Here is a 26,160-nt window from a genome sequence, read left to right as displayed (position 1 = left end):
GGGGTCAGGGGGCCCACCACATCTGGGGGTTAAACAAGAGAGTTGGAATCCCCTGGGCATGCCTCCTGAAACCCTTAGGAATCTGAGTCCTCTGATGCATAGCCTCAGTGTGGTGACACTTTCAAAAGAACGCCACCCTGCTCTTTAGGTTTTCTTGAAGGGGATGACCAGTCTTTTCACCACTTCCAACAGAGAGAATTCCCTAAACAGACCTCCTGGACAGCTTTGCCTGTCCTCAGGTTTCATAGTCGGGATAGCTATGAAACCCCTTCCTCACTCCCAGCCCTGATGTGCTCTCATCACCTTTCCATTCTCTGCCCAGCCTCTACACGCCCAACCGGTGAGCTGCCAACCACATCCAGCGCCAGAAAGTGAAACGAAGTCCATGCCCTTACCCTAAGCATTTTCCCCCACTTTTTAAATTACAGTTAAAGTTGTATCAGTAATATGTGTCAATCTTAACACAGAGTTAGATGAGTTTTGACTAATGTATATGTAATACTCTTCACCATCTGAGCCACCAGGGAAGCCCATATGTAGTATAAATATTCATATTATACACACATTAGTATATACACATGTACACTGTGATATATATATATAATAAAGAAAGTGAAGTCGCTTAGTCATGTCCGACTCTTTGCGACCCCATGGACTGTAGCCCACCAGGCTCCTCCGTCCATGGGATTTTCCAGGCAAGAGTACTAGAGGAGGTTGCCGTTTCCTTCTCCAGGGGATCTTCCCCACCCAGGGATCGAACCCAGGTCTCCTGCATTGTAGGCAGATGCTTTACCATCTGAGCCACCAGGGAAGTCCCATATATATATATTATGTATATGCATAGTATATGTACATATGCATTAGTGAAATACTATTTCACAGTTGATATATATATATAGTATATTTAGAGCATATATATATGGGTGTGTGTTTGTATCTGTGTAACCAACAAACCAGCACATGTTTCAAAATACAGAACATTTCAGTCACCCCAGAAAGTTTCCTCATTCCTCCACCCAATCACTCTTTACCCCATAAGCAACCACCATTCTAGCTTCTATTGTTGTTGCTATTAGTCCTTTCCAACTCTTTGTGACCCCACAGACTGCAGCACGCCAGGCCTCCCTGTCCCTCACTGTCTCCCAGAGTTTGCCCAAGTTCATGTTCATTGCATCAGAGATGCCATCCAGCCATCTCATTCTCTGATGCCCTCTTCTGCTTCTGCTCTCAATCTTTCCCAGTATCAGGGACTTTTCCAATGAGTCGTCTGTTTGCATCAGATGACCAAAATACTGAAGCTTCAGCTTTGGCATCAGTCCTTCCATTGAATATCCAGGGTTTATCTCCCTTAAGATTGATTGGTTGGAGCTCCTTGTTGTCCAAGAGACTCTCAAGAGTCTTCTCCAGCACCACACAGTTCAAAGGCATCAATTCTTTGGCGTTCTGCCTTCTTTACTGTCCAGCTCTCACAATCCATACGTGACCACTGAGAAAACCATAGCCTTGACTATACAGACCATTGTCAGCAGAGTAATGTCTGTTTTTCAACACACTGTCTGTGTTTGTCATTGCTTTCCTGCCAAGAAGCAATTGCCTTCTGATTTCAGGGCTGCAGTCACTGTCCGCAGTGATTTTGGAGCACAAGAAAAGGAAATCTGTCACTACTTCCACCTTTTCTGCAGTATTGGGGCCAGATGCCATGGTCTTAGTCTTTTTAGCATTTAGTCTTAAGCCAGCTCTCTCACTCTCCTCTTTCACCCTCATCAAGAGGTTCTTTAATTCCTCTTCATTTTCTGTGATTAGAGTGGTATCATCTGCATATCTGAGGTTGTTAATGTTTCTCCCATCTATCCTGATTCCAGTTTATAGCTAATTTTCAATTACTATAGACTAAAGGTTCATTAACGTCAGACAAATAAAATAATATACCTGCAAAAAACAAGAAGCAGCTGCCACTTGCCAGGCCAGCAGCCCCATCACGCACACCACCCCAACACGCACTTTGAGCCTCTGCTCCTGCAGTGAAAACGGGGTGCCCAAGTCCTCCACACTCCCAGTCCACTGCCCCCTTAGGAAAGGGTGGGTGGGCGCAGGCTTCTACCCCCAGAAACACACCAGTTTGTGTGACATATGTAACTGGGCCAGGCTGTGGTCCTGTCTGTGACCTCTGCTTCAGCCGATAGAAAGGGAGAGAAATAGCCAGATGTTTTCAGCCCAACCCAGCCTCCTCCGAGCAGCAGTATTCCCTCAACTAGCCTTGGAAGCAGCCAGGACCAGAGTGCTGAGGTCAGTCTCGGCACCAGGAAGGCCTGAGGTGTAGGAACTGGACCACAACCACATCTTGGAGGCCATGGGTGGCGCCTGGGCTGGGACCGCTCCACCCCACCCTGTGACCTCCCAGCAGGGCAATGGAGCTTTTCTCGCCTTGAAGAGTAGGGCTGCAAGGATGGGACACCAGGGCCCTCCCACAACCTAGGACACAGGCTAGGCCTGCACCTGCCCAAGGGGACAAGAGGAGAGCCTAGCTCCACGTCTGAGCCCCACCGCCCCTCACTCTGCCTCACCTCCTCTTCTTTCTCTCTCTTCCCAACCACACTCTGCCTGCCCCCATTTCCCTGCAGGTCCTTCCAGACTCAGGCTCTCCCTCGGTTCCACTCCTTCACTCAACAGTCAGGATTAGAGCAAGTCAGGGCGGTGCTTGACTCAGGCATAAAATTTAAGAGAAGGACAAAAACCTTTAGTAATCAAGATAAACATTTTAATGTGATATTTTAAAAATTAAAATCAATACCAACAGTCCATGATGAACAAAACATCAAAATTTTATATAAAGACAGGACCAAGATTATTTATTTTTCCTTCTACCCCAGGCTCCACCATGGCCAGGCCAGCACAGCTGCCCATCATGTTCCGTCCCTCCTTCCTGCCTTCCCGCCCCACCCTTTAAAGTCCCACCAACACCATCAGTGTCCCTTGTCCTTATGCCTTATCCTTGTGCTAAACCTATGCCAAGCAGTTTGCTCCCAAACCTTTCCCAGTGTTTGTAACTCTTAAAATATGGTTTTCTTCTCCCTCCAAGCCTATAAAACTTCATCAATCCTTAAGCACTCTATTCCTTCTAGAAAGTCTTCCTCATTATCCCGAAGTTGTGTACCGCCTGTGGGCTTTTCTGACCTCCTGGAGCACTTGGCCTTGATAGAACTCCAACACCATAACATCTCAATTTTGTACATGTTTGTCTGTTTTCCCACTTACTGGGAAACTCCCTGGGGCAAAGATAATATCCAAATTCTGCATCTCTTGATACCCCTGCCTGCCATTTATTCTAGGGGAGGTGAGACCTCCAGGGATGTTACCTTCCCATTGGGATCCTTGGGCTGCAGGCCAAATGCTCGGATAATGTAGACACGGACCAGGCATTCCTGGGGCCCCTGGGAAGCCAGCTGATGGAACTGCCTCGGGGGCAAGGGGATGGCTGGGTCTTCTGGGAGAGGATAAATTTTGAAGAGTCCCTGAAAAGGAGGAGGGGTCAGCTTTCACTTTCATCATCATTGTCACCAAGACACTCACCACTACGTCCATCACTCTCAAGTCTGTCAGAGTCCTCACCTCTGTGATTATGAAGCCCAATGCAATCCCATCACCCCCACCGGATTCCGCAGCAGCAGCATCAACGCCACCACCACCTCCGTCACCCACATAGCCACCAATCTCAGCGCTGGGGTCATCACGGATATCGCTACAGTACTTCTGCCCCTCCTTCACTCATTGCTGCTATTCCATAGTTGGGACCCCTGGGCTACAGACATGTCCCCGAGGACTTACCTTAAACTCCCCGATGACTGAGGGGTCTTCAGTCTCCTCCTGAGTCTTGCCCCGGTAGAGCTTGAATGTATTACAAAAGTCAGACAGGCCCTCAAAGGCCTTCACATTCTCCAGGGGGGTGTCATAGACCTGCCACGTGTGGGGAGGAGAGAGGGGGACAAGGGAAAGAGAAGAGGGACAGCAAGGAAAAAGGAAACATGATAGAGCTCGAGTAACAGAAGGGACAGAAAGAAAAATGGCCAGGGGTGGGGGGACCAGAAGCAAATTAGGGAAAAAAAGCCAGGAGGAGGGCAGGTTGGTGGAGGTGGGTGGAGGGAAGAGAGGGGACCAGGAAGAGAGGCAGAGAAGGAGAGGAAAAGGATGCAAGTCATGGAGATGAGATGAGCAAGAGAAACGGAGGAAAAACAGGAGGAGGAAATAAAAGGGGAAGACATTTGTTTAGCGCCATTGAGAAACAGGGTTTTCTGATTAATCCAATATTCTCAATACCCAAGAGTCATCAAGTACATGAGTGGTGCATTTCTTGAGAATAAGATCATAGTCAAACACATAAATGAAAAGTTAACTGACTTTTTATTTGAACATCAAAGACAGAACTCTAGAAAATTCACAAGTCAGCAAAATGCTGACTGCCCAGGATGTCCAAATGGCAGTGGATCAAATTTCTCTCCTTTCAACAGCCAATGATTTTTACTTGTTAGAGCAGTGCTTGGATTTAAATGAAGCAGTGGTTTTCTAATACAGATGATAAAATGTACCTAACTAATAGTGATATTAACCCACTTAATATGCATGCTTAATTGGTACGTCTGAAACTGGCCAGCAGGACAGTCGGCCCTCCACATCTGCAGATTCCACACCCAGTTTCTTATTTCTGCTCCTAGTTTTATTATCTTCTTCTTCATACTATTTTAAGCATTTTTTTCCCTTCTAATTTCTTCAGTTGAAATTTTAATTACTTTGCTCCCTCTTTTCTGATAAGGAAAACACTTAAAATTGCCTCTGCTTACTACTGCCTTAGCATTGCCCTGTTTGTTTTGATGTATAATGTTTTCATTTTCTTTTTCTTGGCATTCCATAATAAGAGTCTCATTTTTACTTTTTTGATCTAAGAGTGAGATGTGTAGTTAGTTTTCATCCTTTTGTTTTAATTAACGTAACTTTTAAAGGCTATAAGCTTCCTCTGAATATTGCTTTAACTGTAACCACTAAGGCCTAACATATACTGTTTTATCATTGCTTCCCAGAATTTCCGCAATTTTTTTTTAATATATTCCCTTTCACCAAGAATTGTTAAAAGAGAGTTGCTTTCTTTTTAATTTTTCAGATAGTTTTTTTGACTTTTGAGCTTGTTAATAATTTCTAATTTTAGGGCCTTATAATCAGAAAACACTGTCAGGGTTACTTCCATTTTTTAACTTTGTTAAGATTTTCCTTATGGCTTATTACATGGTCAATTTTTATTGTTTCTATTGGAGTATTTACAATATTGTGTTCGTTTCTGCTGTGCAGCGAAGTGAATCAGTTATACATATATCCCCTCTCTGTTTTAGATTTCCCTCCCATTTAGGTCACCATGGAATAATGAGTAGAGTTCCCTGTGCTAGACAGTAGGTTCCCATTAGTTACCTATTTTATACATCAGTTCAGTTCAGTTCAGTCGCTCAGTCGTGTCCGACTCTCTGCGACCCCATGAATCATAGCACGCCAGGCCTCCCTGTCCATCACCAACTCCCAGAGTTCACTCAAACTCATGTCCATCGAGTCGGTGATGCCATCCAGCCATCTCATTCTCTGTCATCCCCGGCTCCTCCCACCCCTAATCCTTCCCAGCATCAGACTCTTTTCCAGTGAGTCAACTCGTCGCATGAGGTGGCCAAAGTATTGGAGTTTCAGCTTCAGTATCAGTCCTTCCAAAGAACACCCAGGATTGATCTCCTTTAGAATGGACTGGTTGGACCTCCTTGCAGTCCAAGGGACTCTCAAGAGTCTTCTCCAGCACCACAGTTCAAAAGCATCAATTCTTTGGCGATCAGCTTTCTTCACAGTCCAACTCTCACATCCATACATGACCACTGGAAAAACCAGAGCCTTGACTAGACAGACCTTGGTTAGCAAAGTAATGTCTCTGCTTTTTAATATGCTATCTAGGCTGGTCATAACTCTCCTTCCAAGGATCAAGCGTCTTTTAATTTCATGGCTGCAATCAGCATCCACAGTGATTTTGGAGCCCAAAAACATAAAGTCTGACACTGTTTCCACTGTTTCCCCAACTATTTCCCATGAAGTGATGGGACCAGATGCCATAATCTTCGTTTTCTGAATGTTGAGCTTCAAGCCAAACTTTTTACTCTCCTCTTGCACTTTCATTGAGAGGCTTTTTAGTTCCTCTTCACTTTCTGCCATAAGGGTGGTGTCATCTGCATATCTGAGGTTATTGATATTTCTCCCAGCAATCTCGATTCCAGCTTGTGCTTCTTCCAGCCCAGTGTTCCTCATGATGTACTCTGCATATAAGTTAAATAAGCAAGGTGACAATATACAACCTTGATGTACTCCTTTTCCTATATGGAACCAGTCTGTTGTTCCATGTGCAGTTCTAACTGTTGCTTCCTGACCTGCATACAGGTTTCTCAAGAGGCAGGTCAGGTGGTCTGGGATTCCCATCTCTTTCAGAATGTTCCACAGTTTATTGTGATCCACACAGTCAAAGGCTTTGGCATAGTCAATGAAGCAGAAATAGATGTTTTTCTGGAACTCTCTTGCTTTCTCCATGATCCAGCGGATGTTGGCAATTTGATCTCTGGTGCCTCTGCCTTTTCTAAAACCTGCTTGAACATCTGGAAGTTCACGGTTCACATACCCTCTTCCAACAACACAAGAGAAGACTCTACACATGGACATCACCAGATGGTCAACACCAAAATCAGATTGATTATATTCTTTGCAGCCAAAGATGGAGAAGCTCTATACAGTTAGCAAAAACAAGACCAGGAGCTGGCTGTGGCTCAGATCATGAACTCCTTATTGCCAAAAATTTTATACATAGTAGTGTATATATGTCAATTTTGTAAATGTGCCATAGGGGTGTCTCTATTTTCAAGCCACCAGGTTCAATAAGGCTAATAGTACTCCTAATAATAATTATTCTGGTATTCTAGAGTGGAATTATACAATGCTTGTCCTTCTACAACTAGCTTATTTCACTTAACACAATGTCTAAGAGAATCACCCATGATGTAGCATGTGTCAGAATTTCCTTCCTTTTTAAGGCTGAATAATATTCCATTGTATGTATTTACCATATTTTATTTATGCATTCATCAGCCAGTGGACATTTAGGTTGCTTCCACATTTCGTGACTTGCCAGTTTTAAATAATATCTGTCCATTCTCCTTATGTCTATAATGCGACTCTCAGTGTCCTTACTCTCTACCCCATCCTCTTTCATCCTTTCCTCCAATTCATCCCCTAGGAGTCCCTCGAAACAGGCTCCTGGGAGCCATACTACCTGGCTCCTCGACGTGCATACCTGTGTGTCTGGAGCAGTTACACATGAAGGGCAGCTTGGCTGGATGTCAAACCTTTGGGTCACCTTTTCTTTTCCTGATGATCTTACACATGGTGCTTTGTCATCTTTGAGTATTAAATCTCACAGAGAAATTGAAGCCACTTTGATTTATTTCCTTTTGTTAATTATTTAAATTGTTGTGGAGGGAGAAGATAATGACTATTCAAAGGATTTTTTTTTCCTTTATCTCTAAAGTTCAGTAACGACACCGGGATATGTCCCAGAGTTGACCAGTCTGGATCAATCTTTTCTGACGTTCTGACATAGCAGAACTTCTAGTATGCATATTCAAGTATTCTTTCAGTTCTGGCGAAGTTTTATTAAACTAGTAACTGCTTAATTTCATTGTTCTGGTTGTCCTCCTCAGAGACTCCAATTATGCAAATGCTGGATATCCTTTCCCTGACTACTAATGTTTGTCATTTTCTCGTCATCCTTTTCTAATTATTTACTTCCATTTCATTCTATCCCCTGTGCCCCTTCCTGTGTTTTCCAATGTGGCCATTCTGCTCTGTGCTCCTTCCAATTTCAAGGTTTCTTCTTCTTTCCCGAATCCGACTTGCTCACATTTCACCTCTTCTCATCTCACCATCCCTTCAGCTCTTTCATCTTTGCATGCATTCACATTGCCCTGTTTCTAAAAAGTTCACAGCGAAGTCTTTCATCTCATCTGCTCCTTGGAGAAACTTTTCTGGTGGGTATATATCCTCTTCTTTTGGTTAAGTCTCATTTTACATTTTCTTTTCTTTTTTCCTTAGTATTTTTAAATTAATTCTGTATTATTTCTTTTCTTATTACTTGTCACTAAATGTGTTGGATTTTCCTAGACCTGTTACTTCCTTAGTTCCCACAACAGAGGCAGGCTCTTCCCTATAAATATGGCTCATCTGTGTGACTCTTGTGTAACTCCACCTTCTTTATTTGAACCAAACCAGATCTAAGAGGCCTTGCCACCAGCCTGCACCTTTCTCCAAATTTCCTATGTCCATTGTTGTGAACAAAGAATAGAATTTTTATATTTTACAATAAAACTTCAATTTCAAGAAATTATACTTCTATTATGAAAACTTTCAAGCACACACAAAAGTAAAGAGACTAGATAATAAGTCCCCATGAATCCATAAAATCTGTCGTAAATAATTATCAGCATTCTTCTATTAGGAAGTATGAGTTTCTCTGAAGTCTGCTACCACCATGACCTTTCATCATTTTCGTCCATCTTCTCTTCATTTACGGCCGAGTGGCTTCTACCCAATCTCAGTTGCCTTTGGACAGCCCTTACATGTATTTTGGAGTCTGCGGGTTTTATTTGTTTCCAACTTTTACTGAAAATGAAGTTTGTGGGTTTGAATGATTTCCAAAAGAAAAAGGGAAAAATGCTGACTTATGCAGCCATGTTCATACTGGAAGTCCCAATAAAATATTTTTTAAATTTCCAAGTGGTTGGTCTTTTTGTTTAAACTTTTGTTATTAATTTCATATTTTATTGCATTTAAATCTGCCTTGTATGATTTCTGATTTGGGTAACTTATTACTAAACTAATACGTGAACAAGTTTTGTTAAGTGTTCTCTGAGCATTAGGAAAAACGTATTTTCTAATTTTTAATTATTTTTATTCTCTATTTTAAACCTACTCGATGTAGCTTAGAAAGTGTTTGCCTTATTCATATCTTTCATTTCCTTATTTATTGATTGCCTGTTTCATCTGCCTAAGAAAAAGGTACATTAAAATGCCACTGCAACTTTAATTTCTGCAATCTCATACTTTCACATTTATTACTTTATATATTCCTATGCACTTTTGCTTTAAGGATTTCTAAGCTTTAATGATCCATACATTAATGTTTGGAGTTTTTGCACTGAGATGTACATCTTTTATTTATACAAAACACTCCATTTTGCTTCCTTTGCTTTTGACTTTTGTTTCAGTTTGTTTCTCCTTTCTTTGCACTTATTTTATTTTGTTTGCCAAAATATTTGCTTTTTTAGCCATCCTAAATTGTATTGCCTTAGAAGTGTCTTTTAAAGGTAGTATAATGAAATTTTACTTTCGATGTAGTCTAAGAGTCCTTATCACTTAGTAAAAGAGTGTAGCCCATTTTTATTTATAGGAAAACTAACGCTTACTCTTTTTCTGTTGTGTTTTTATATGATTTATTTTTTCCCAAGCTTTCTTGCTGTATCTTTTGTTTTCTATCTTCCCCTATTGAGACCATGAGTTGTCTTTTCCCCTCTATGATAAGTGATTTCCAAAATATGATTTTTCCCCCTGCATGTGTATCTCTCCATAATGCTACAACGCTATTTTTCAAAGACCCATACTGCTGGTGGTGGTGAACAATCCCTAAGGGATCAGTGTTTCTTCCAGGTCTGCTACCCCCCAGAAACAGGTTGAATGCATTTTGTTTTTAAATAATCCATTTTCACTTGGAAACTTCCAGAGATCTCCTCAGAGAGGTCAAGCGGGTGGGCCGGGTGCCAGTTCAGCATCCACATCTGAGGCACCAGTGAGGGTGCCTGGGCGATGGGCCACCCTGGCAGGAGTCCTCATTCTTACTTGGCTTTTCTCATTCTTTTGGCAAGGCCACAGGACCACATGCCAGACTTAATGTGTCGGACCTTCTTCCTGGTACACAAATAGTTCAGTCTCTTTGCCCAGCCTCATACACCCACCTACCAAGTCAACAAAGAACTTGCTGCCTGGGAAGGCCTGAGCTTTCTGACCACTGGTCAGATGAGGCCCTGAGGCTCATCTCTGCCCCTCCAGGTCTCCAGGCACAATCACACAGGGCCCTCCAGTGTGCCAGAGGCAGCCCTTGCCACCCTATGAGATGGCCTTCCAGAGTGGCCACCCACCGCTTCAAAGAGCCTCAAGCTCCCTTCCCTTTAGGGAGCTCCAGTCCCCTTGAGACTTTCTCACGCATCTGACAACCTTTGCCCCCTCCTGTTCTCTAGGAAGGACTGCCAGGTTTAGTAAGTGAAAATACAGGACACCCAGTTAAATTTGAATTTGGAATTCAATAATTTTTTTTTGGATTTGAATAAAATATTATTCATTATCTATCTGAAATTCAGTGTAACTGAGCATCCTGAATTTTACCTGGAAACCTCTTTGAGGACACTGTATAACTTTCTTCAAGGAGCAGTTTTGAGTCACCTCTGATTATCTTTTTTAAAAGGAGTCTGCTTTTAAAAAATATAACCATATTTGTGGAATTTCCTCAAAATACCAGAATTTGGCTGACTCATTCCTGGTTTTGTGTTGTTCTTGAGGCTCTGGGGTTTTTTTTTCCACAGAAACAGAGTTTACCATATTTTTATATGTGCTGGGTAATTTCTATCCCAGTTGCAGAGGTGGGGGAGTCAGAGGTACATTCTCACATTGACTTTCCTTTTCATTTTCATGGAAAATTTTTCTAATAAAAAAAGTTCAAATAACTTTAAAAGAGATGGAATAGTATAATAAATCCATGAGTATTCATCTTCAAGCTTTAATAATTTTCAATACTTTGCAATTTTGATCATTTTTAATATTTTTAAAAATCTATCAGAGGGCAACCACATCATCGAAATAACTCATCCTTACTTTTCTTAAGCATTTAAGAAAGTTAAGCAGATCCCAGGTATCTTTTCACCCATAAACATATATGTATAGATGTATATTATCTTTTGGTTGCAACTCCTACTGCCCAGTGCACGTGCCCAGGGACCACTGGACTGAAGAGGACATTGTGGAGAAGGCTCACCTTTAGAGTGTCAAAGTCCTTCTCCAGGTAGGACCCGCACTTTTCGCTCTCCCCTACTGAGGCAAAGAATTTGCTCCACCAATCAATGAACTCCTCCTCCTGAGTGGGTAGAAAACGAGAAACAGTTTCAGAAACAGAAGTTGCCAAGCAAGATTCTTCTGGATGAACACCAAGCAAGGCTAATGGGCTGGCCTGGACCACAAATCTCTCCTGCTGGGTGAGTTCAGAGGAGCAGAGAACTGGAATTCCCTGCCTCTTTAGGGGCCGACTGCACAGTCAGGAAAAGGTCTTCACACCTGCCTGGTGTTGAGAAGCAGAGGCTCTCGGCCTGGCTCTGCCCCACCTTCACCATGTGCTTCTGTTAAACTCCTGGGGCCTTCCTCTTCCTTTCTGTGAAGTGGGCTCATCATCACAGTTCCCCCTGCATTCCAGGAGTATACTGAGGCTAAACTCAGACCATATGTTGGGTAACTCCTTGGGAGGAAATGTCAATAAAATATTATTTATTAAAAAATTACAGTAGACCCAGGAAAATTCAGACACCAAAGAACTATTCTGAGCCCCTACCTCCAGACTCCAGCAAAAAGTAAAAGCTTCCAAAATGAGAACTTAGCCTCCCCCAAGGTCAAATCACAGCAGAGCCCCTGAAATTCAACAAATGCTAAGTGCCCATTATTTTAAAAATACTATACTAGATGGCGGAAATGAGGTGAAAGGAAAGGAAGTTCGGGACAACACATTCTCTGCCTCTTCACATATTTATATTTGTGGGGAAAGGTGGGCAGGCCTGTTGGGGCACACACTGGTGTTGCCCCATGTTTCAACTCCTCCTGCACACTGTGTGTCTGCAGGCCCTCTTGGCTCTTGTGTTTAGAATGCTCCTTTGGCTGTGTCCCGTCCAGGTGTCCCATTGCTCAGGGAGTCAGCAAGTTCCCTGAAGGTGGGATCGTCACTCTCCCTGGACCTCCACCAAAATCCCACACAGGCCTAGCCCGTGGGTCTGTGCTATCGGTACCAGTAAAGCTCACCCAGTTCCATGGGAAGGGCACTGGACAAGGTGTCAGGAAAGCCCATTCTGGGGCCTGCTTTTCTCCTCTGGATGAGGCAGTCAACTAAGGGATCTCCCAGGAGCCTGCTGTGATTCTATAAAATGAACTGAATTCCATCATGAGTTTCTGGGAATGCTGGTGCTCCCTTTAAACCAATGCCTAGCCCAACCAGCTCTAGGTTATTAAGGGTGACCCAAGCTGGAGGCAGGCCAATGGAACTTGAACAGGTACAGTGGGGAGAGGGTGGAGTCAGGTTCTCAGAGTCTCGACCCATTCTGGAAGTATGGCCCTAACATCGTCTGTGTGGCCAGAATGTGGTACCCAGACACACAACACTAGTGGATGCCAGAGCAACACTGAGTCTACAGAGTCTCTGACCAACTTACCAGAAGGATCTTCTGCAGCCAGAGAGGGGAAAAGAGGTTCAGATGGGTTAAGACACAGAGTAGCAGAGCTTTCAGAGGTGTAACCACTCTCAAAAAAGCCAGCAAGGCAGACACCAGTCCTGATGTTTTAAGTCCAACTTGAATAAAAGACGTGATGGATGAAGAAACATAAACAGACATACATCTCATAGTCACTGACACATGAAAGAACATATTTACACACTCATGCCCAAGAGACAAACATATGCTGAAATGCACATATACCCCCCACACCACAAAGTACACAGGCTAACACACAGGCAAATATGTACACAGAGGTAGGAATGGTTAGAATGGAATTCATGTTAGCTGCTTGCTTCCTCCTAAGTCTGTCGTTTCTTCCCAAAATCAGATACTTCAAGATTTGCCTTTATAACTCAGGCTCAGAGTCAGGCATAAACAGACAACAACCAGTGTGTTTTGTACAAAGAAATGACAACAACATAATAGTTGTGGGAAAGTTATTACATTTCCCTCAGTCTTGAAAAACCAAGTAAGTTTTTTAAAAGAAGAATACGGAAACAGAGAACCTCAGTAATATGATTAACAGTGTCATTTAAATAGACAAACACCATGTCATCCAAAAACGGAACTATTACCTTCTTTTCCAGTACCATTGGAGCACTTCGAAAAAATTAAAAGCCACAAAGCAAATGTCAATAAAGTCCAAGGAATAAAGCCATTATCAGTCATACTCTCTGATCTCGATGTAATAATAAAACTAGAAACAAATGAGAAACTCAAAAATCCCAACCTTTTAGAAGTTTAAAGATGCATTCTTAAAACTTTCCTGAGTCAAACAAAAAAACAAAACTAAAATCACAGGTCCTTAGAAAATACCAAGAGTAAGAGGGCTATGCCTTAAAACTTAGTAGTCAAGTCTGTACTCAAAAAAAATTCAGTCTTAAATATTCTTGCTCTTATACAGAAAGAATGAAAATAAATAATCTGATAATTTAAAAAGCTAGAAAAAGGAAAATAGGAAGATCAAAATTTGAAAACGATGAGCAGAATTACGGAGAATATTGTAACTGATAATCAAATCCCAGAGCAAACTTTCAAAAAGACCAATAAAATGTTTAAATTAGGTACACCATTAGGAGTAAGATCAAATAAAAAGATATTATGGCAAGAATAAAAATATTAAGAGATTTGCTACACCCAAATCAGTGGAAAAACCTTGGAAAATCTAGATGAAGTTGGTAACTTTCTAAAAAATATACAAACTGCCAAAATTGATTCAAATGTAATAGGAAATATGAAGAGAGAACTTTCTGAAAGTGGAAGAGATCTCAGAGAACTACTTCCAAGACTTCAGACCAAGGTGGTTTCTTTGGAGGCAGTTTCTATCAGTCTTTCAAAGAAAAAAATGACCACTGCACAGTACAGAAAAAAGATGAAGTTTCCCTCATTCATTTTGTGAAGGCTGACCAGGACACACACACACACACACACACACACACACACACACAAATCAGTCCCATTCCTGACTCAAGAGGTAAAGATCCTAGATAAAAATACTAATGAATAGATTGCAGCGGTACATCTGGCATGGTCAGGCTGGATTATTCCAGAAGGCAGGAGTGACTCAGTATGAATAAGCAAGGAGAGAAAACCAAAACGATCATCTATAACAGAAACCTGCAAACTATGGCCCAGCAGCCAGCCACCTGGCTTTGTCATTTACATATTGCCTGTAGCTGCCTCTGAACTACAACAGCAGAGCTGAGTAGCTGTGATGGAGCCCCTTGACCCCAAACCGAAAATATTTACTATCTGGCCATTTAAGACACAGTTTGCCAATCTCTGATCTATAATAGGCAAAAAAGAAGGGGATGTGAGATGTTGTTAAATTCTTCAGTTATTTCTAAATGAAACTCTCATGAATTAAGAATAAAAGGGAACTTTCTTTGCATTATAAAGACTATCTTCAAGCAATAGCCAGCATTGTACTTAATAGTACCAGGCTTTCTTCCAGAAAGGAGTCTGGCTCTCAGTGTTCAAATCCTGTCACTCCTAACTGTCCGACCTTGGACAAAACTTCTCGGTGCCTCAACTGTCTCATCTATAAAATGGAAAAATACTAGTACCAGTTTGATAGAATTATTGTGAGGAATAATGAGTCATATGTATAAAGTGCTTAGAACAGTGCCTAGCACACAGTGTTACCAGCAATAGTATTGTTTTATGTGGAGCAGGTTAGCTTCTGGCCAAGGACTGGCTCTCTCCCTGCCTGCAGGAGCACAGCTGGCCACAATCTTTCAGAAGGCAATCTGGCTGCATGCTTCTATAGCCCTAAAAATGGCCTACACTGTGATCCCTCACTCCAATTCTAGAAATCTATTCAAAGAAGGTAGATATGTATAAAGACTTACTATACTTATAACAGGGAAAAACAATTTAAGCATCTGACAATAAGGAACTTTTGGGGGTAAATTGTGCATCCATGTGATTAAATGTTGTACAACAAAAAAAATGATGTAAAAATGTTTATTGACATGAAAAGTCACAACTGATGAGATTTACAAAAGGTTAAAAACTGAACAATGAGAATTCTTCTTCGTTAAAAGATCAAAACCCAAATGTTCATAGCAATTATCTGTGAATGATAAAATTACAAATGTTTTATTTCTTTTATGTATCACTTAAAGTTTTATAATTTTTCATTGTGTACATGTATTCCTTACATAATTTTAAAACTGAAACCTTTTGAAAATAAAGAACAACAGGATACTTCAAAACATACCACCAAGAAAATGAAAAGATAATTCACAGAACAGGAGAAAATATATGCCTGTGTGTATCTGATAAAGGATTTGTAAACAGAATATATAGAAAACTCATATAGTCCAAAAATCAAAAGACAAACAGCTCAATAAAAATGAGCCATGGATTAAAATAGACATTCCTCAAGAGAAGTTATACAAATGGCTAATACCCACATAAAGAGATGCTCAACATCATTAGCCGTCAAGGAAAATAGAAACCACAATGAAAGAACATTTCACACCACTAGGATGCCTATAACCAAAAAGTCAGATAATAAAAAGTGTTCATGAAGATGTGGAGAAACCAGAACCCTTGTTTACTTCTGGTAGAAATGTAAAATAATGCAGTCACTTCAAAAAACAGGGTGGCAGCTCCTCAAAAGATTAAACAGAGAGTTACCATATGACCCAGGAATTCTCCACCAAGAAAAATGAAAACTTATGTCCACACAAAAACTCATACATGAATGTTCATAGCAGCATTATTCATAGAAGTCCCAAAGTAGAAACAATCCAAATGTCTATCAATGAATAAAGATAATGTGATGCACCCAAACAATGGCACATTATTTGATAATAAAAAGCAGTGAAGAACTGACAGATGCAACAACACGGATAAACCTTGACAATGTTATGTTAAATGAAAGAAGTCAATCACAGAAGACCACGTATTTCATGATTTCATTGACATGAAATGTCCAGAATAAGCAAACCCGTAGAGACAAAAAGTAGACGACTAACGGTTGGGAGAATATGGGAGACGATTGCTCTTGGGGTACATTATTTCTTTTTGGAATAATGAAAACATTCTGAAATTGATGATGGGTGATGAATGCACAACTCTGTTAATAAACTTTTTAAAAACCACTAAATTGCACACTTTAAATAGGGGCTTGTATATATGTGGATTATCTTTAAAAAAAAAGCTGTTAAAATAAAAAAGAATAGATGATAAAACACAAGCAGATAACCTCTAAAAGAACAAAAGCAGAAATCAGAGTTTAAAAAAATTTTGAAGAACTAGCAATTGACCACCAAACAGGACCTAAGCCTTACCACAGTCAACTTTCCCTAAGAACTCTCGGCTATAATTTCCTCCTCCCTCCAAGTTCCAGGTGATTTCTATGGCTGGTTCTCCTTAAGCACACTGGTGAGAAGCAGAGCCAGTGACTTTCCTAACCCCTGGTGAACCCAGCTGACTGGCTGCTCAGTGACTTTCGTCCCCTTTTTTTCCCGCATCCCACAGGGAAATCCTGTTCCAATTGCCCTCATTCTTTACAGAAACCATACGTGTTGCAGAATCATAATTTACATCCTAGCTAGTTTATATTTCGCCCCTTTGCCCTCCCCCACTTGTAAATCCCCTGGGTCCTCTCTTATTCCATTGTATTTCTGGCCAACCCAACCTAGGTTTAAACCCGGCTCTTTCCCATCACATCCAATGCAACTGAAAAAGAGCAAGCCAGAGGCTGCTCTCACTGCAAGCTCATGCCACAGCCTCAAAGGGGTCCAGCGCTGCCATCCACTCCATCTCAGCTCCCCGGGTCTCCGCTCTCCTTCCTCTGAACACAGCAGCTCTCCATATCTTCTCCTTTCTGCCCAGCCCTCTCACACCTCCTCCTTGTCGTCTCTCTGCGTCAGTGACCCTGCTCCCTCTTTCTTTTAAAACAGAAGCATCAGAAGAGACCACCCCACCCCCACAAGCACACCAATACTGGCATCGCACCTGTCTTCCCCCCGCTTACGAAGTGATTCCACTTGCACCCTGACCCAAGGCTACCCCTGCACTCGTGCCTTCTGACCCCCTCAAGGACGTGATCTTCTTCACCCTCTCCTTGTCATCACACTTCCTTTCTCCTGGATCATTCCCATTGGTGCTTTATGTAACACTGCTGCTGCTGCTGCTAAGTCACTTCAGTCGTGTCCGACTCTGTGTGACCCCATAGACGGAAGCCCACCAGGCTCCCCCTTCCCTGGGATTCTCCAGGCAAGAACACTGGAGTAGGTTGCCATTTCCTTCTCCAATGTGTGAAAGCGAAAAGTGAAAGTGAAGTAGCTCAGTCATGTCCGACCCTTAGCGACCCCAGGGACTGCAGCCTACCAGGCTTCTCCATCCATGGGATTTTCTAGGCAAGAGTACTGGAGTGGCTTGCCATTGCCTTCTCCGATATGTAACACTAGTTTCCCATTATTTAAAAGAAAACTCTCCAATCCCACTTTTGGTTCTCATCTTCTTTCCCCTTTTACAAAAAAGCATCTAGAATTGTCTACACATGTCTCTAATTCTTGTTTTTCCATTCTCTGCGCCACCAAAACATGACTGTCAAGGTCACCGAGGACTCAGGCCTCATTAGTCAACCAGCAGTAGTATCTGATGTAGGCAGTCACTCCTCTGGCTTCGAAATATCCCCTTTGCCTTACAGAGCATTATAGCCGTGGTCTTCCCACCCTACTGGCCATACCGTCTTAATTTCTGCTACTCCTCCTTGTCACCTGAGCTCTGATCGCTTGAGTGGCCCAGGGCTCTGTGCTCAGACCTCTTCTCTTCCCCATCCACTCTCAAAACCCGGGATTCTCCTGGAGTCTGGCATCTTTAATAACATATACACTGAGGAACCCAACATGACTCTCTCCAATCTGCATGACTCCTCTGAACTCCAGCTGCCTATTTAACACCTCCAACTGAACATCTAATAAGCTTCTTGAATGTGCCATCTCCAGAATCCAATTCCTAATCACCCCCACCCACCTCCTTCCACTGCTGCTGCTGCTGCTAAGTCACTTCAGTCGTGTCCGACTCTGTGTGACCCCATAGACGGAAGCCCACCAGGCTGCTCCGTCCCTGGGATTCTCCAGGCAAGAACACTGGAGTGGGTTGCCATTTCCTTCTCCAATGTGTGAAAGTGAAGTCGCTCAGTCGTGTCCGACTCCTAGCGACCCCATGGACTGCAGCCCATCAGACTCCTCCATCCATGGGATTCTCCAGGCAAGAGTACTGGAGTGGCTTGCCATTGCCTTCTCCACCTCCTTCCACAGTCTTCCTCATATAAGCAAGTACAACTCCTTCCTTCCAGATGCTTGAACCAAAGCCCCCACAGTCACTTTGGCCTCTTCCTCCTGCCCCACATTCCATCCATCAGCGAACCCTATTGGCACCCCCTTCAGTACACGTTTGGAATCAGAACACTTCTCCCTTACCACTATGGCCCCAGTCCCCATCACCTGGACTATCTCAACAGTCTTCTCACTGGCCTCTCTGCTTTCTCTCTTGCCCCAAAATCTATTCTCAACACAATAGCCACACACATCGGAACATGTCGCCTCTCTGAGCAAATCCCTCCAGTGATTTGCCAACTCACTCGGAATAAGGCCAAAGCCCTTACAACAACAACAAGCTGGTCTCTCATGATCAGCCCCTCACACCTCCCACATCTCATGGCCTCCCATTTCTTCCTCACTCATGCTGCTCCCACCCCAGTGGCCCACCCAGTCCACGAACCTTGCAGGCACTCTCAGGCTCCTCCCATGAGGAACTCTATTCCTCCCATAGATGGATCCAGGGGTCACTTCGTCACTTCCTTCAAGTCTTGACTAAGTATGATCTGTTTTGCCCTCCTTACTCACCTTATTTTAAATCATGATCCCCCTCCCAGCAATTCTCATTCTCCCTTCCTCACTTTTTCTCCCTAGTAATTGTCACCACCAGACACTCTCTCCATATATTTTATTTAGGTTCTTGTTTATACGTCCCATGATGGCAGAGATCTCTATCTTTTTTAACACTATGTCTTCAATCCTTAGAACATTGCCTGCATGTATCTGGAGGCCAGTAAATATCTGATGGATATATGAATGCCTAAACTGCCAGGGGTGGGAAGTCTGGACCCTTGGCTTTTATATTTCCTAAAGCAGATAATGTGCCATTAAAAAAATAGGTTTAAAAGGATGTTCTTTTCAGCCCTTCTCACACTATATACAGAAGAGATAAAAGTACAGAGAGGGAGAGGAAGCAAGAATCAGAGATTTGTGTTGACTTTTTTTCATAGTTTTGCTTTGTTATTAACGTATATTTCAGTCTTTCCTCTTTTTAAATGAATGAGCTGCTCAAAATTTAAGATTAGATCTCTTCAATATCTAGAGTCCACAGTTTTGTTTTTGTCTTCTTAATTTTTTATTTTGTAATAGGGTATAGCCAATCAACAATGATGTGATAGCTTTCAAGTGAATAGTGAAGGGATTCAGCCAAATACATGTATCCGTTCTCCCCCAAACTTCCCTCCCATCCAGGCTGCCACATGACATTGGGCAGAGTTCCATGTGCTATACAATAGGTCCTTGCTGGTTATCTATTTGAAATATAGCAGTAAGTACATGACCATCCCAAACTCCCTAACTATCCCTTTCCCCCAGCAACCACAGGTTCCTTTACTGTGAGTCTCTGTTTCTAAGTAAGTTCATTTGTATCTTTTTTTTTTTTCAGTTCAGTTCAGTTCAGTGGCTCACTTGTGTCCGACTCTTTGCAACCCCATGGACTGCAGCACACCAGGCCTCCCTGTCCATCACCAACTCCCAGAGTTTACTCAAACTCATGTCCTCATGATGCCATCCAATCATCTCATCCTCTGTCACCCCCTTCTCCTCCTGCCCTCAGTCTTTCCCAGCATCAGGGTCTTTTCACTTGAGTCAGCTCTTCACATCAGGTGGCCAAAGGATTGGAGTTTCAGCTTCAACATCAGTCCTTCCAATGAACACCCAGGACTGATCTCTAGGATGGACTGGTTGGATCTCTGTGCAGTCCAAAGGACTCTCAAGAGTCTTCTCCAACATCACTGTTCAAAGGAATCAATTCTTCGGCACTCACCTTTCTTTATAGTCACTCACCTTTCTTTATAGTCCAACTCTCACATCCATACATGACCACTGGAAAAACCTTAGCCTTGACTAGACAGGCCTTTGTTGGCAAAGTAATGTCTCTGCTTTTTAATATGCTGTCTAGGTTGGCCATAACTTTCCTTCCAAGGAGTAGGCGTCTTTTAATTTCATGGCTGCAGTCACCATCTGCAGTGATTTCGAAGCCTCAAAAAAGAAAGTCTGCCACTGTTTCCACTGTTTCCCCATCTATTTGCCATGAAGTAATGGGACCAGGTGCTATGATCTTTGTTTTCTGAATGTTTAGCATTAAGCCAACTTTTCCACTCTCCTCTTTCACTTTCATCAAGAGGCTCTTTAGTTCTTCTTCACTTTCTGCCATAAGGGTGTTATCTGCATATCTGAGGTTATTGATATTTCTCCCAGCAATCTTGATTCCAGCTTGTTCTTCATCTACCCCAGCGTTTCTCATGATGTACTCCGCATATAAGTTAAATAAGCAAGATGACAATATACAGCCTTGACATACTCCTTTCCCGATCTGGATCCAGTTTGTTGTTCCATATCCAGTTCTAACTGTTGCCTCTTGACCTGCAAACAGATATTTCAAGAGGCAGGTCAGGTGGTCTAATATTCCTATCTCTTTCAGCATTTTCCACAGTTTATTATGATCCACACAGTCAAAGGCTTTGGCATAGTCAATAAAGCAGAAACAGATGTTTTTCTGGAATTCTCTTGCTTTTTTTCATGATCCAGCGGATGCTGGCAATTTGATCTCTGGTTCCTCTGCCTTTTCTAAAACCAGACTGAACATCTGCAAATTCATGGTTCACATATTGTTGAAGCCTGGCTTGGAGAATTTTGAGCATTACTTTGCTAACATATGCTGCTGCTGCTGCTGCTAGGTCACTTCAGTCGTGTCCGACTCTGTGTGACCCCATGGACAGCAGCCTACCAGGCTCGCCCGTCCCTGGGATTCTCCAGGCAAGAACACTGGGCTAACATATGAGATGAGTGCATTTGTGTAGTAGCTTAAGCATTCTTTGGCATTGCCTTTCTTCGGAACTGGAACAAACACTGACCTTTTCCAGTCTGTGGCCACTACTGAGTTTTCCAAATTTGCTGGCATATTGAGTGCAACACTTTCACAGCATCATTTTTTAGGATTTGAAATAGTTCAGCTGCAATTCCATCACCTCCACTAGCTTTGTTTGTACTGATGCTTCCTAAGGCCCACTTGACTTTGCATTCCAGGATGTCTGGCTCTAGGTGAGTGATCACACCATTGTGATTATCTGGGTTGTGAAGATGTTTTTTGTACAGTTCTTCTGTGTATTCTTGCCACGTATCTTCTGCTTCTGTTAGGTCCATACCATTTCTGTCCTTTATTGAGCCCATCTTTGCATGAATTGTTCCCTTGGTATCTCTAATTTTCTTGAAGAGATCTCTAGTCTTTCCCATTGTTTTCCTCTACTTCTCTGCATTGATCACTGAAGAAGGCTTTCTTTTCTCTCCTTGCTAGTCTTTGGAACTCTGCATTCAAATGGGTATATCTTTCCTTTTCTCCTTTGTTTTAAGCTTCTCTTCTTTTCACAGTTATTTTTAGGCCTCCTCAGACAGTCGTTTTGCTTTTTTGCATTTCTTTTTCTTGGGGATGGTCTTGATCCCTGTTTTCTGTACAATGTCACGAACCTCCATCTATAGTTCATCAGGCATTCTGTCTATCAGATCTAGTTCCTTAAATCTATTTCTCACTTTCACTGTATAATCATAAGGGATTTGATTTAGGTCATACCTGAATGGTCTAGTGGTTTTCCCTACTTTCTTCAATTTAAGTCTGAAATTGGCAATAAGGAGCTCATGATCTGAGCCACAATCAGCTCCTGATCTTATTTTTGCTGACTGTACAGTGCTTCCCCATCTTTGGCTGCAAAGAATATAATCAATCTGATTTCGGTGTTGACCATCTGGTGAAGTCCATATATATAGTCTTCTCTTGTTGGAAGAGGGTGTTTGCTATGACCAGTGCATTTTCTTGGCAAAGCTCTATTAGCCTTTGCCCTGCTTCATTCTGTACTCCAAGGCCAAATTTGCCTGTTACTCCAAGTGTTTCTTGACTTCCTACTTTTGCATTCCAGTCTCCTATAATGAGAAGGACATCTTTTTTGGGTATTAGTTCTAGAAGGCCTTGTAGGTCTTCATAGAACTGTTCAAATTCAGCTTCTTCAGTGTTACTGGTCGGGGCATTGGCTTGGATTACTGTGATATTGAATGGTTTGCCTTAGAAACGAACAGAGATCATTCTGTCATTTTCAAGATTGCATCCAAGTACTACATTTTGGACCCTTTGTTGACTATGATGGCTACTCCATTTCTTCTAAGGGATTCTTGCCCACAGTAGTAAATATAATGGTGATCTGAGTTAAATTCACCCATTCCAGTCCATCTTAGTTGACTGATTTCTAAAATGTCGACATTCACTCTTGCCATCTCCTCTTTGACCACTTCCAATTTGCCTTGATTCATGGACCTAACATTCCAGGTTCCTATGCAATATTGCTCTTTACAGCATCAGACCTTGCTTCCATCACCAGTCTCATCCACAACTGGGTGTTGTTTTTGTTTTGGCTCCATCTCTTCATTCTTTCTGGAGTTATTTCTCCACTGATCTCCAGTAGCATATTGGGCACCTACCAACCTGGGGAGTTCGTCTTTCAGTGTCCTGTCTTTTTGCCTTTTCATACTGTTCATGGGGTTCTCAAGGCAGGAATACTGAAGTGGTTTGCCATTCCCTTCTCCAGTGGACCACATTTTGTCAGAACTCTCCACCACGACCCGTCCGTCTTGGGTGGCCCTACACAGCATGGCTCATGGTTTCATTGAGTTAGACAAGGCTGTGGTCCATGTGATTAGATTGGTTAGTTTTCTGTGATTGTGGTTTTCAGTCTGTCTGCCCTCTGATGGAGAAGGATAAGAGACTTATGGAAGCTTTCTGATTGGAGAGACTGACTGAGGGGGAAACTGGGTCTTGTTTTTAAGGGAAGGGCCACGCTCACTAAATCTTTAGTCCAATTTTCTGCTGATGGGTGGATCTGTGTTTCCTCCCTGCTATTTAGCTGGGGCCAAACTATGGCGGAGGTGATGAAGATAATGGTGACCTCCTTCAAAAGATCCCAAGATGTACTGCTACACTCAGTGCCCCCAACCCTGCAGCAGGCCGCCACTGACCCACGCCTGCACTGGAGACTCCTGGACACTCATGGGCAAGTCTGGGTCAGTCTCTTGTGGGGTGACTGCTCCTTTCTCCTGGGTCCTGGTGTACAAGTTTCTGTTTGTGCCCGCCAAGAGTCTATTTCCCAGTCCTGTGTAAGTTCTGGCAGCATTAGATTCCATATATAAGGGATGTCATATGCTATTTCTCTTTCTCTGTCTGACTTATTTCACTAAGTATGACACTCTCTCGGCCTACCTATGTTGCTGAAAATGGTATTATTTCATTCTTCTTAGAGGTTGAATAATATTCCATTGTGTTTGTGTACCACATCTTCTTTAAGATTTGTGGTAACTTCTGATAAGGCATACACACACCTTCCCTCATAGGTTAGCTCAAAGTACACATGGAAGAGACCTCTCCTAAACTTTGGGGATCTGATAAGTAGCAACCGTTCAAAAACTGCCAGAGAAATTGGGGCTTGTGGCATTTGTCAGACGGCTGCATGGGTGTCACGGGAGAGAGAGCCTGGAGGAGTCCTCATCGCATCCTGTGAACCCCAGAGTCACAAAGAAGCTGTCACATGGTACCATGCTCCCCAGAAAGGCTTGAAAGGTGGTGAAGAGAGGAAGCCAGGATACCTGAAAGGGTCTTCTGGTCAAGATAACGAGATAGTGCCTGGTCTGTGTGCCCAGTAGATCCAGGGTGCACACACTAGTGACCGGGGCCCTTTCCTGTGGAGGTCATGACATTAGAGAAGTTTAACCCAGAATTTAGCTGTCTCCCAGGGTGAGGACAAGGAAGAAAAATCCAAAACTAACTAAAGCTTAAACCTAAATGGTTGAAGAATTACTATGACTTTTCTGCCAGGAAAAAATGTGAGTTCAAAAGACAGATTAAGTTGAATTACAGAAAAAATAGTCATATTTTCAACACACTCATGGATGTGACTTGAAAATATCATTACTGCTATTTCACTAACCTGGTTTCTGATGGAGTTACTTCATGACCATGTCTTCCTTCCCTTCCTCAACAAGGCCAAGAAGAAGTTAGCCCCCGCATAAGAATGAGCCCCACACAAACAGGAGAGTCCTCCCATGTCTTATTACCCCAGATGCACCAAAGCCAAGCAGCCCTCTGGTGTTAGTGGAATCCCATAATTCAGAGCTCCAGAAGGGAGGTGGTCATACGTTTTCTAATTCCAAGTGTGCTCTTGACCTCATTTTGCAAGAGCTAAGCATCTAGTCTTGGAACATGGAAAGGAGGAGAAACAAATGCAAAAGGATTGATTGTTAAAGTGTCATCTCAGGCTTCATCAAGAAGTCTGGCCATCAGAGCTTTATTTCCCTGTGCCCAAGGTTCAGAGTCCTTCACCCTTCAGCCAGCTGAACAAGTCAGTCTGATCAAGGCACAGACTGGCGGCCTCTCCAATTTCAGCTAATAGCCAACATTCAGTTCCTGAGCAACCAGAGCCATGTAACAAAGACTTGCTTCTCCAAGCTTGATCCAGTCTAATGGGCACCCTAATCCCTCTGAAGACTCAAATCAGCACGGCACAGTCAGAACATTTAATCTCCCATTTTCATTCAATAAGCCTAATGCATTTCATGAATATGAATGGCAAAGTTGACAACAATCATTCTAAGCCTGACTTTCTGTGATGTTAGGAGAGTTGAGGAGGACAGAGGATATCACTTGTGTTCTCTCCCCAGGATGACCAGCTGAATCAAATAGAAGAGTCCGTGGTCAAATTCTTTTATCACCAAGGTTACAATGTCAAACCTTGGGGTCACCATAGGGAACTACACCCACCTCTAAAAAAGAAGTCCATTTTTGAAAACAGGCCTTCATTGCCTATGTCAACCAGAAGGTAGCCATCCTAGATGGTGTTGAAAAAAATTTCTATATTAGCACAAATCATTATCATCAAGGTCGTAATGTAAGAACCCAACACTGGGATTAGTGTAGGCTTCGAGATGATGTCTGCAAAGATATTTTGTGACCTATAAAGTTGACCATGATAAATGCTCTTGTTGATATTGTCAAAATCACCAGTTTGACTCCCAGTGCTGTTTCCCCATAGCTCAACATCTACAGAACTGGAATGATGATATGATGATTCTCTAGTTCTTTAATTAATGTCCTAAGATTTAAAAACTAAACTGAGTCCATCTGCTCACATACACATTAATACAAACACAGATGTAACAGACAAGTGCTCACACCTACATGTAAACCAGACAAACCCTGAGACATGCAACACCCAACTCAGAACCTACCCCAGCCCACTCACACTAAGCTTTCCATGCCCCTCAAAATCACACAGACATACGCCCACAGCCAGCTACCACATTGATTCTGCAGAACTCTATACTCTCATGACAAAAAGAATCACTTAATTATTTCCACAAGTGGAGCACTGGGCCTTCAGCCCAGTTGACGCTCCCTGCAGTTCTGCCTCCATGTCTGTCGAGGGATCATTACTCTGCTTACTCTGACTTCAAGCTGGACCAATAGAAGCAGGAGGGAAAGGAAGATTTTTAACCAAAATGCTGAATTGCTTCCAAAAGGCCCAGTGAATAAGTGTGCCTGAAATCTGGCAGTCAAGCAGATGGTGAACAGAGAAGGGTCAGGACCTGACAATTTGACTATTGGCCTGTTCCAGATGGAGGGCCCAAGTGAGGTGGGAGACTTG

At 42.6% G+C, this 26,160-nt stretch overlaps 1 protein-coding gene across 17 annotated transcripts in view; it reads right to left on the bottom strand.

Moving 5' to 3' along the window:
* DYSF (dysferlin) overlaps positions 1-26,160 on the bottom strand; it is a 229,666-nt gene that overhangs the window by 25,167 nt on the left and 178,339 nt on the right. For all 17 annotated transcript variants that reach the window (XM_055400236.2, XM_055400240.2, XM_055400242.2 and 14 more), the window contains 3 exons: positions 11,144-11,242; positions 3,826-3,954; positions 3,357-3,512 (listed from right to left, as the gene is read on the bottom strand). In XM_055400236.2, coding sequence (XP_055256211.2) covers positions 3,357-3,512; positions 3,826-3,954; positions 11,144-11,242 — 384 coding nt within the window. The remainder of the gene's footprint in view (positions 1-3,356; positions 3,513-3,825; positions 3,955-11,143; positions 11,243-26,160) is intronic.

The sequence above is a fragment of the Moschus berezovskii genome, chromosome 11 (assembly GCF_049115385.1).
Source record: "Moschus berezovskii isolate FMDL1 chromosome 11, NW_MosBer_1.0, whole genome shotgun sequence".
NCBI classification, from domain to species: domain Eukaryota; kingdom Metazoa; phylum Chordata; class Mammalia; order Artiodactyla; family Moschidae; genus Moschus; species Moschus berezovskii.
The sequence above is the reverse complement of the archived record's forward strand: the minus strand, read 5'-3'. Positions and strand labels throughout refer to the sequence as shown.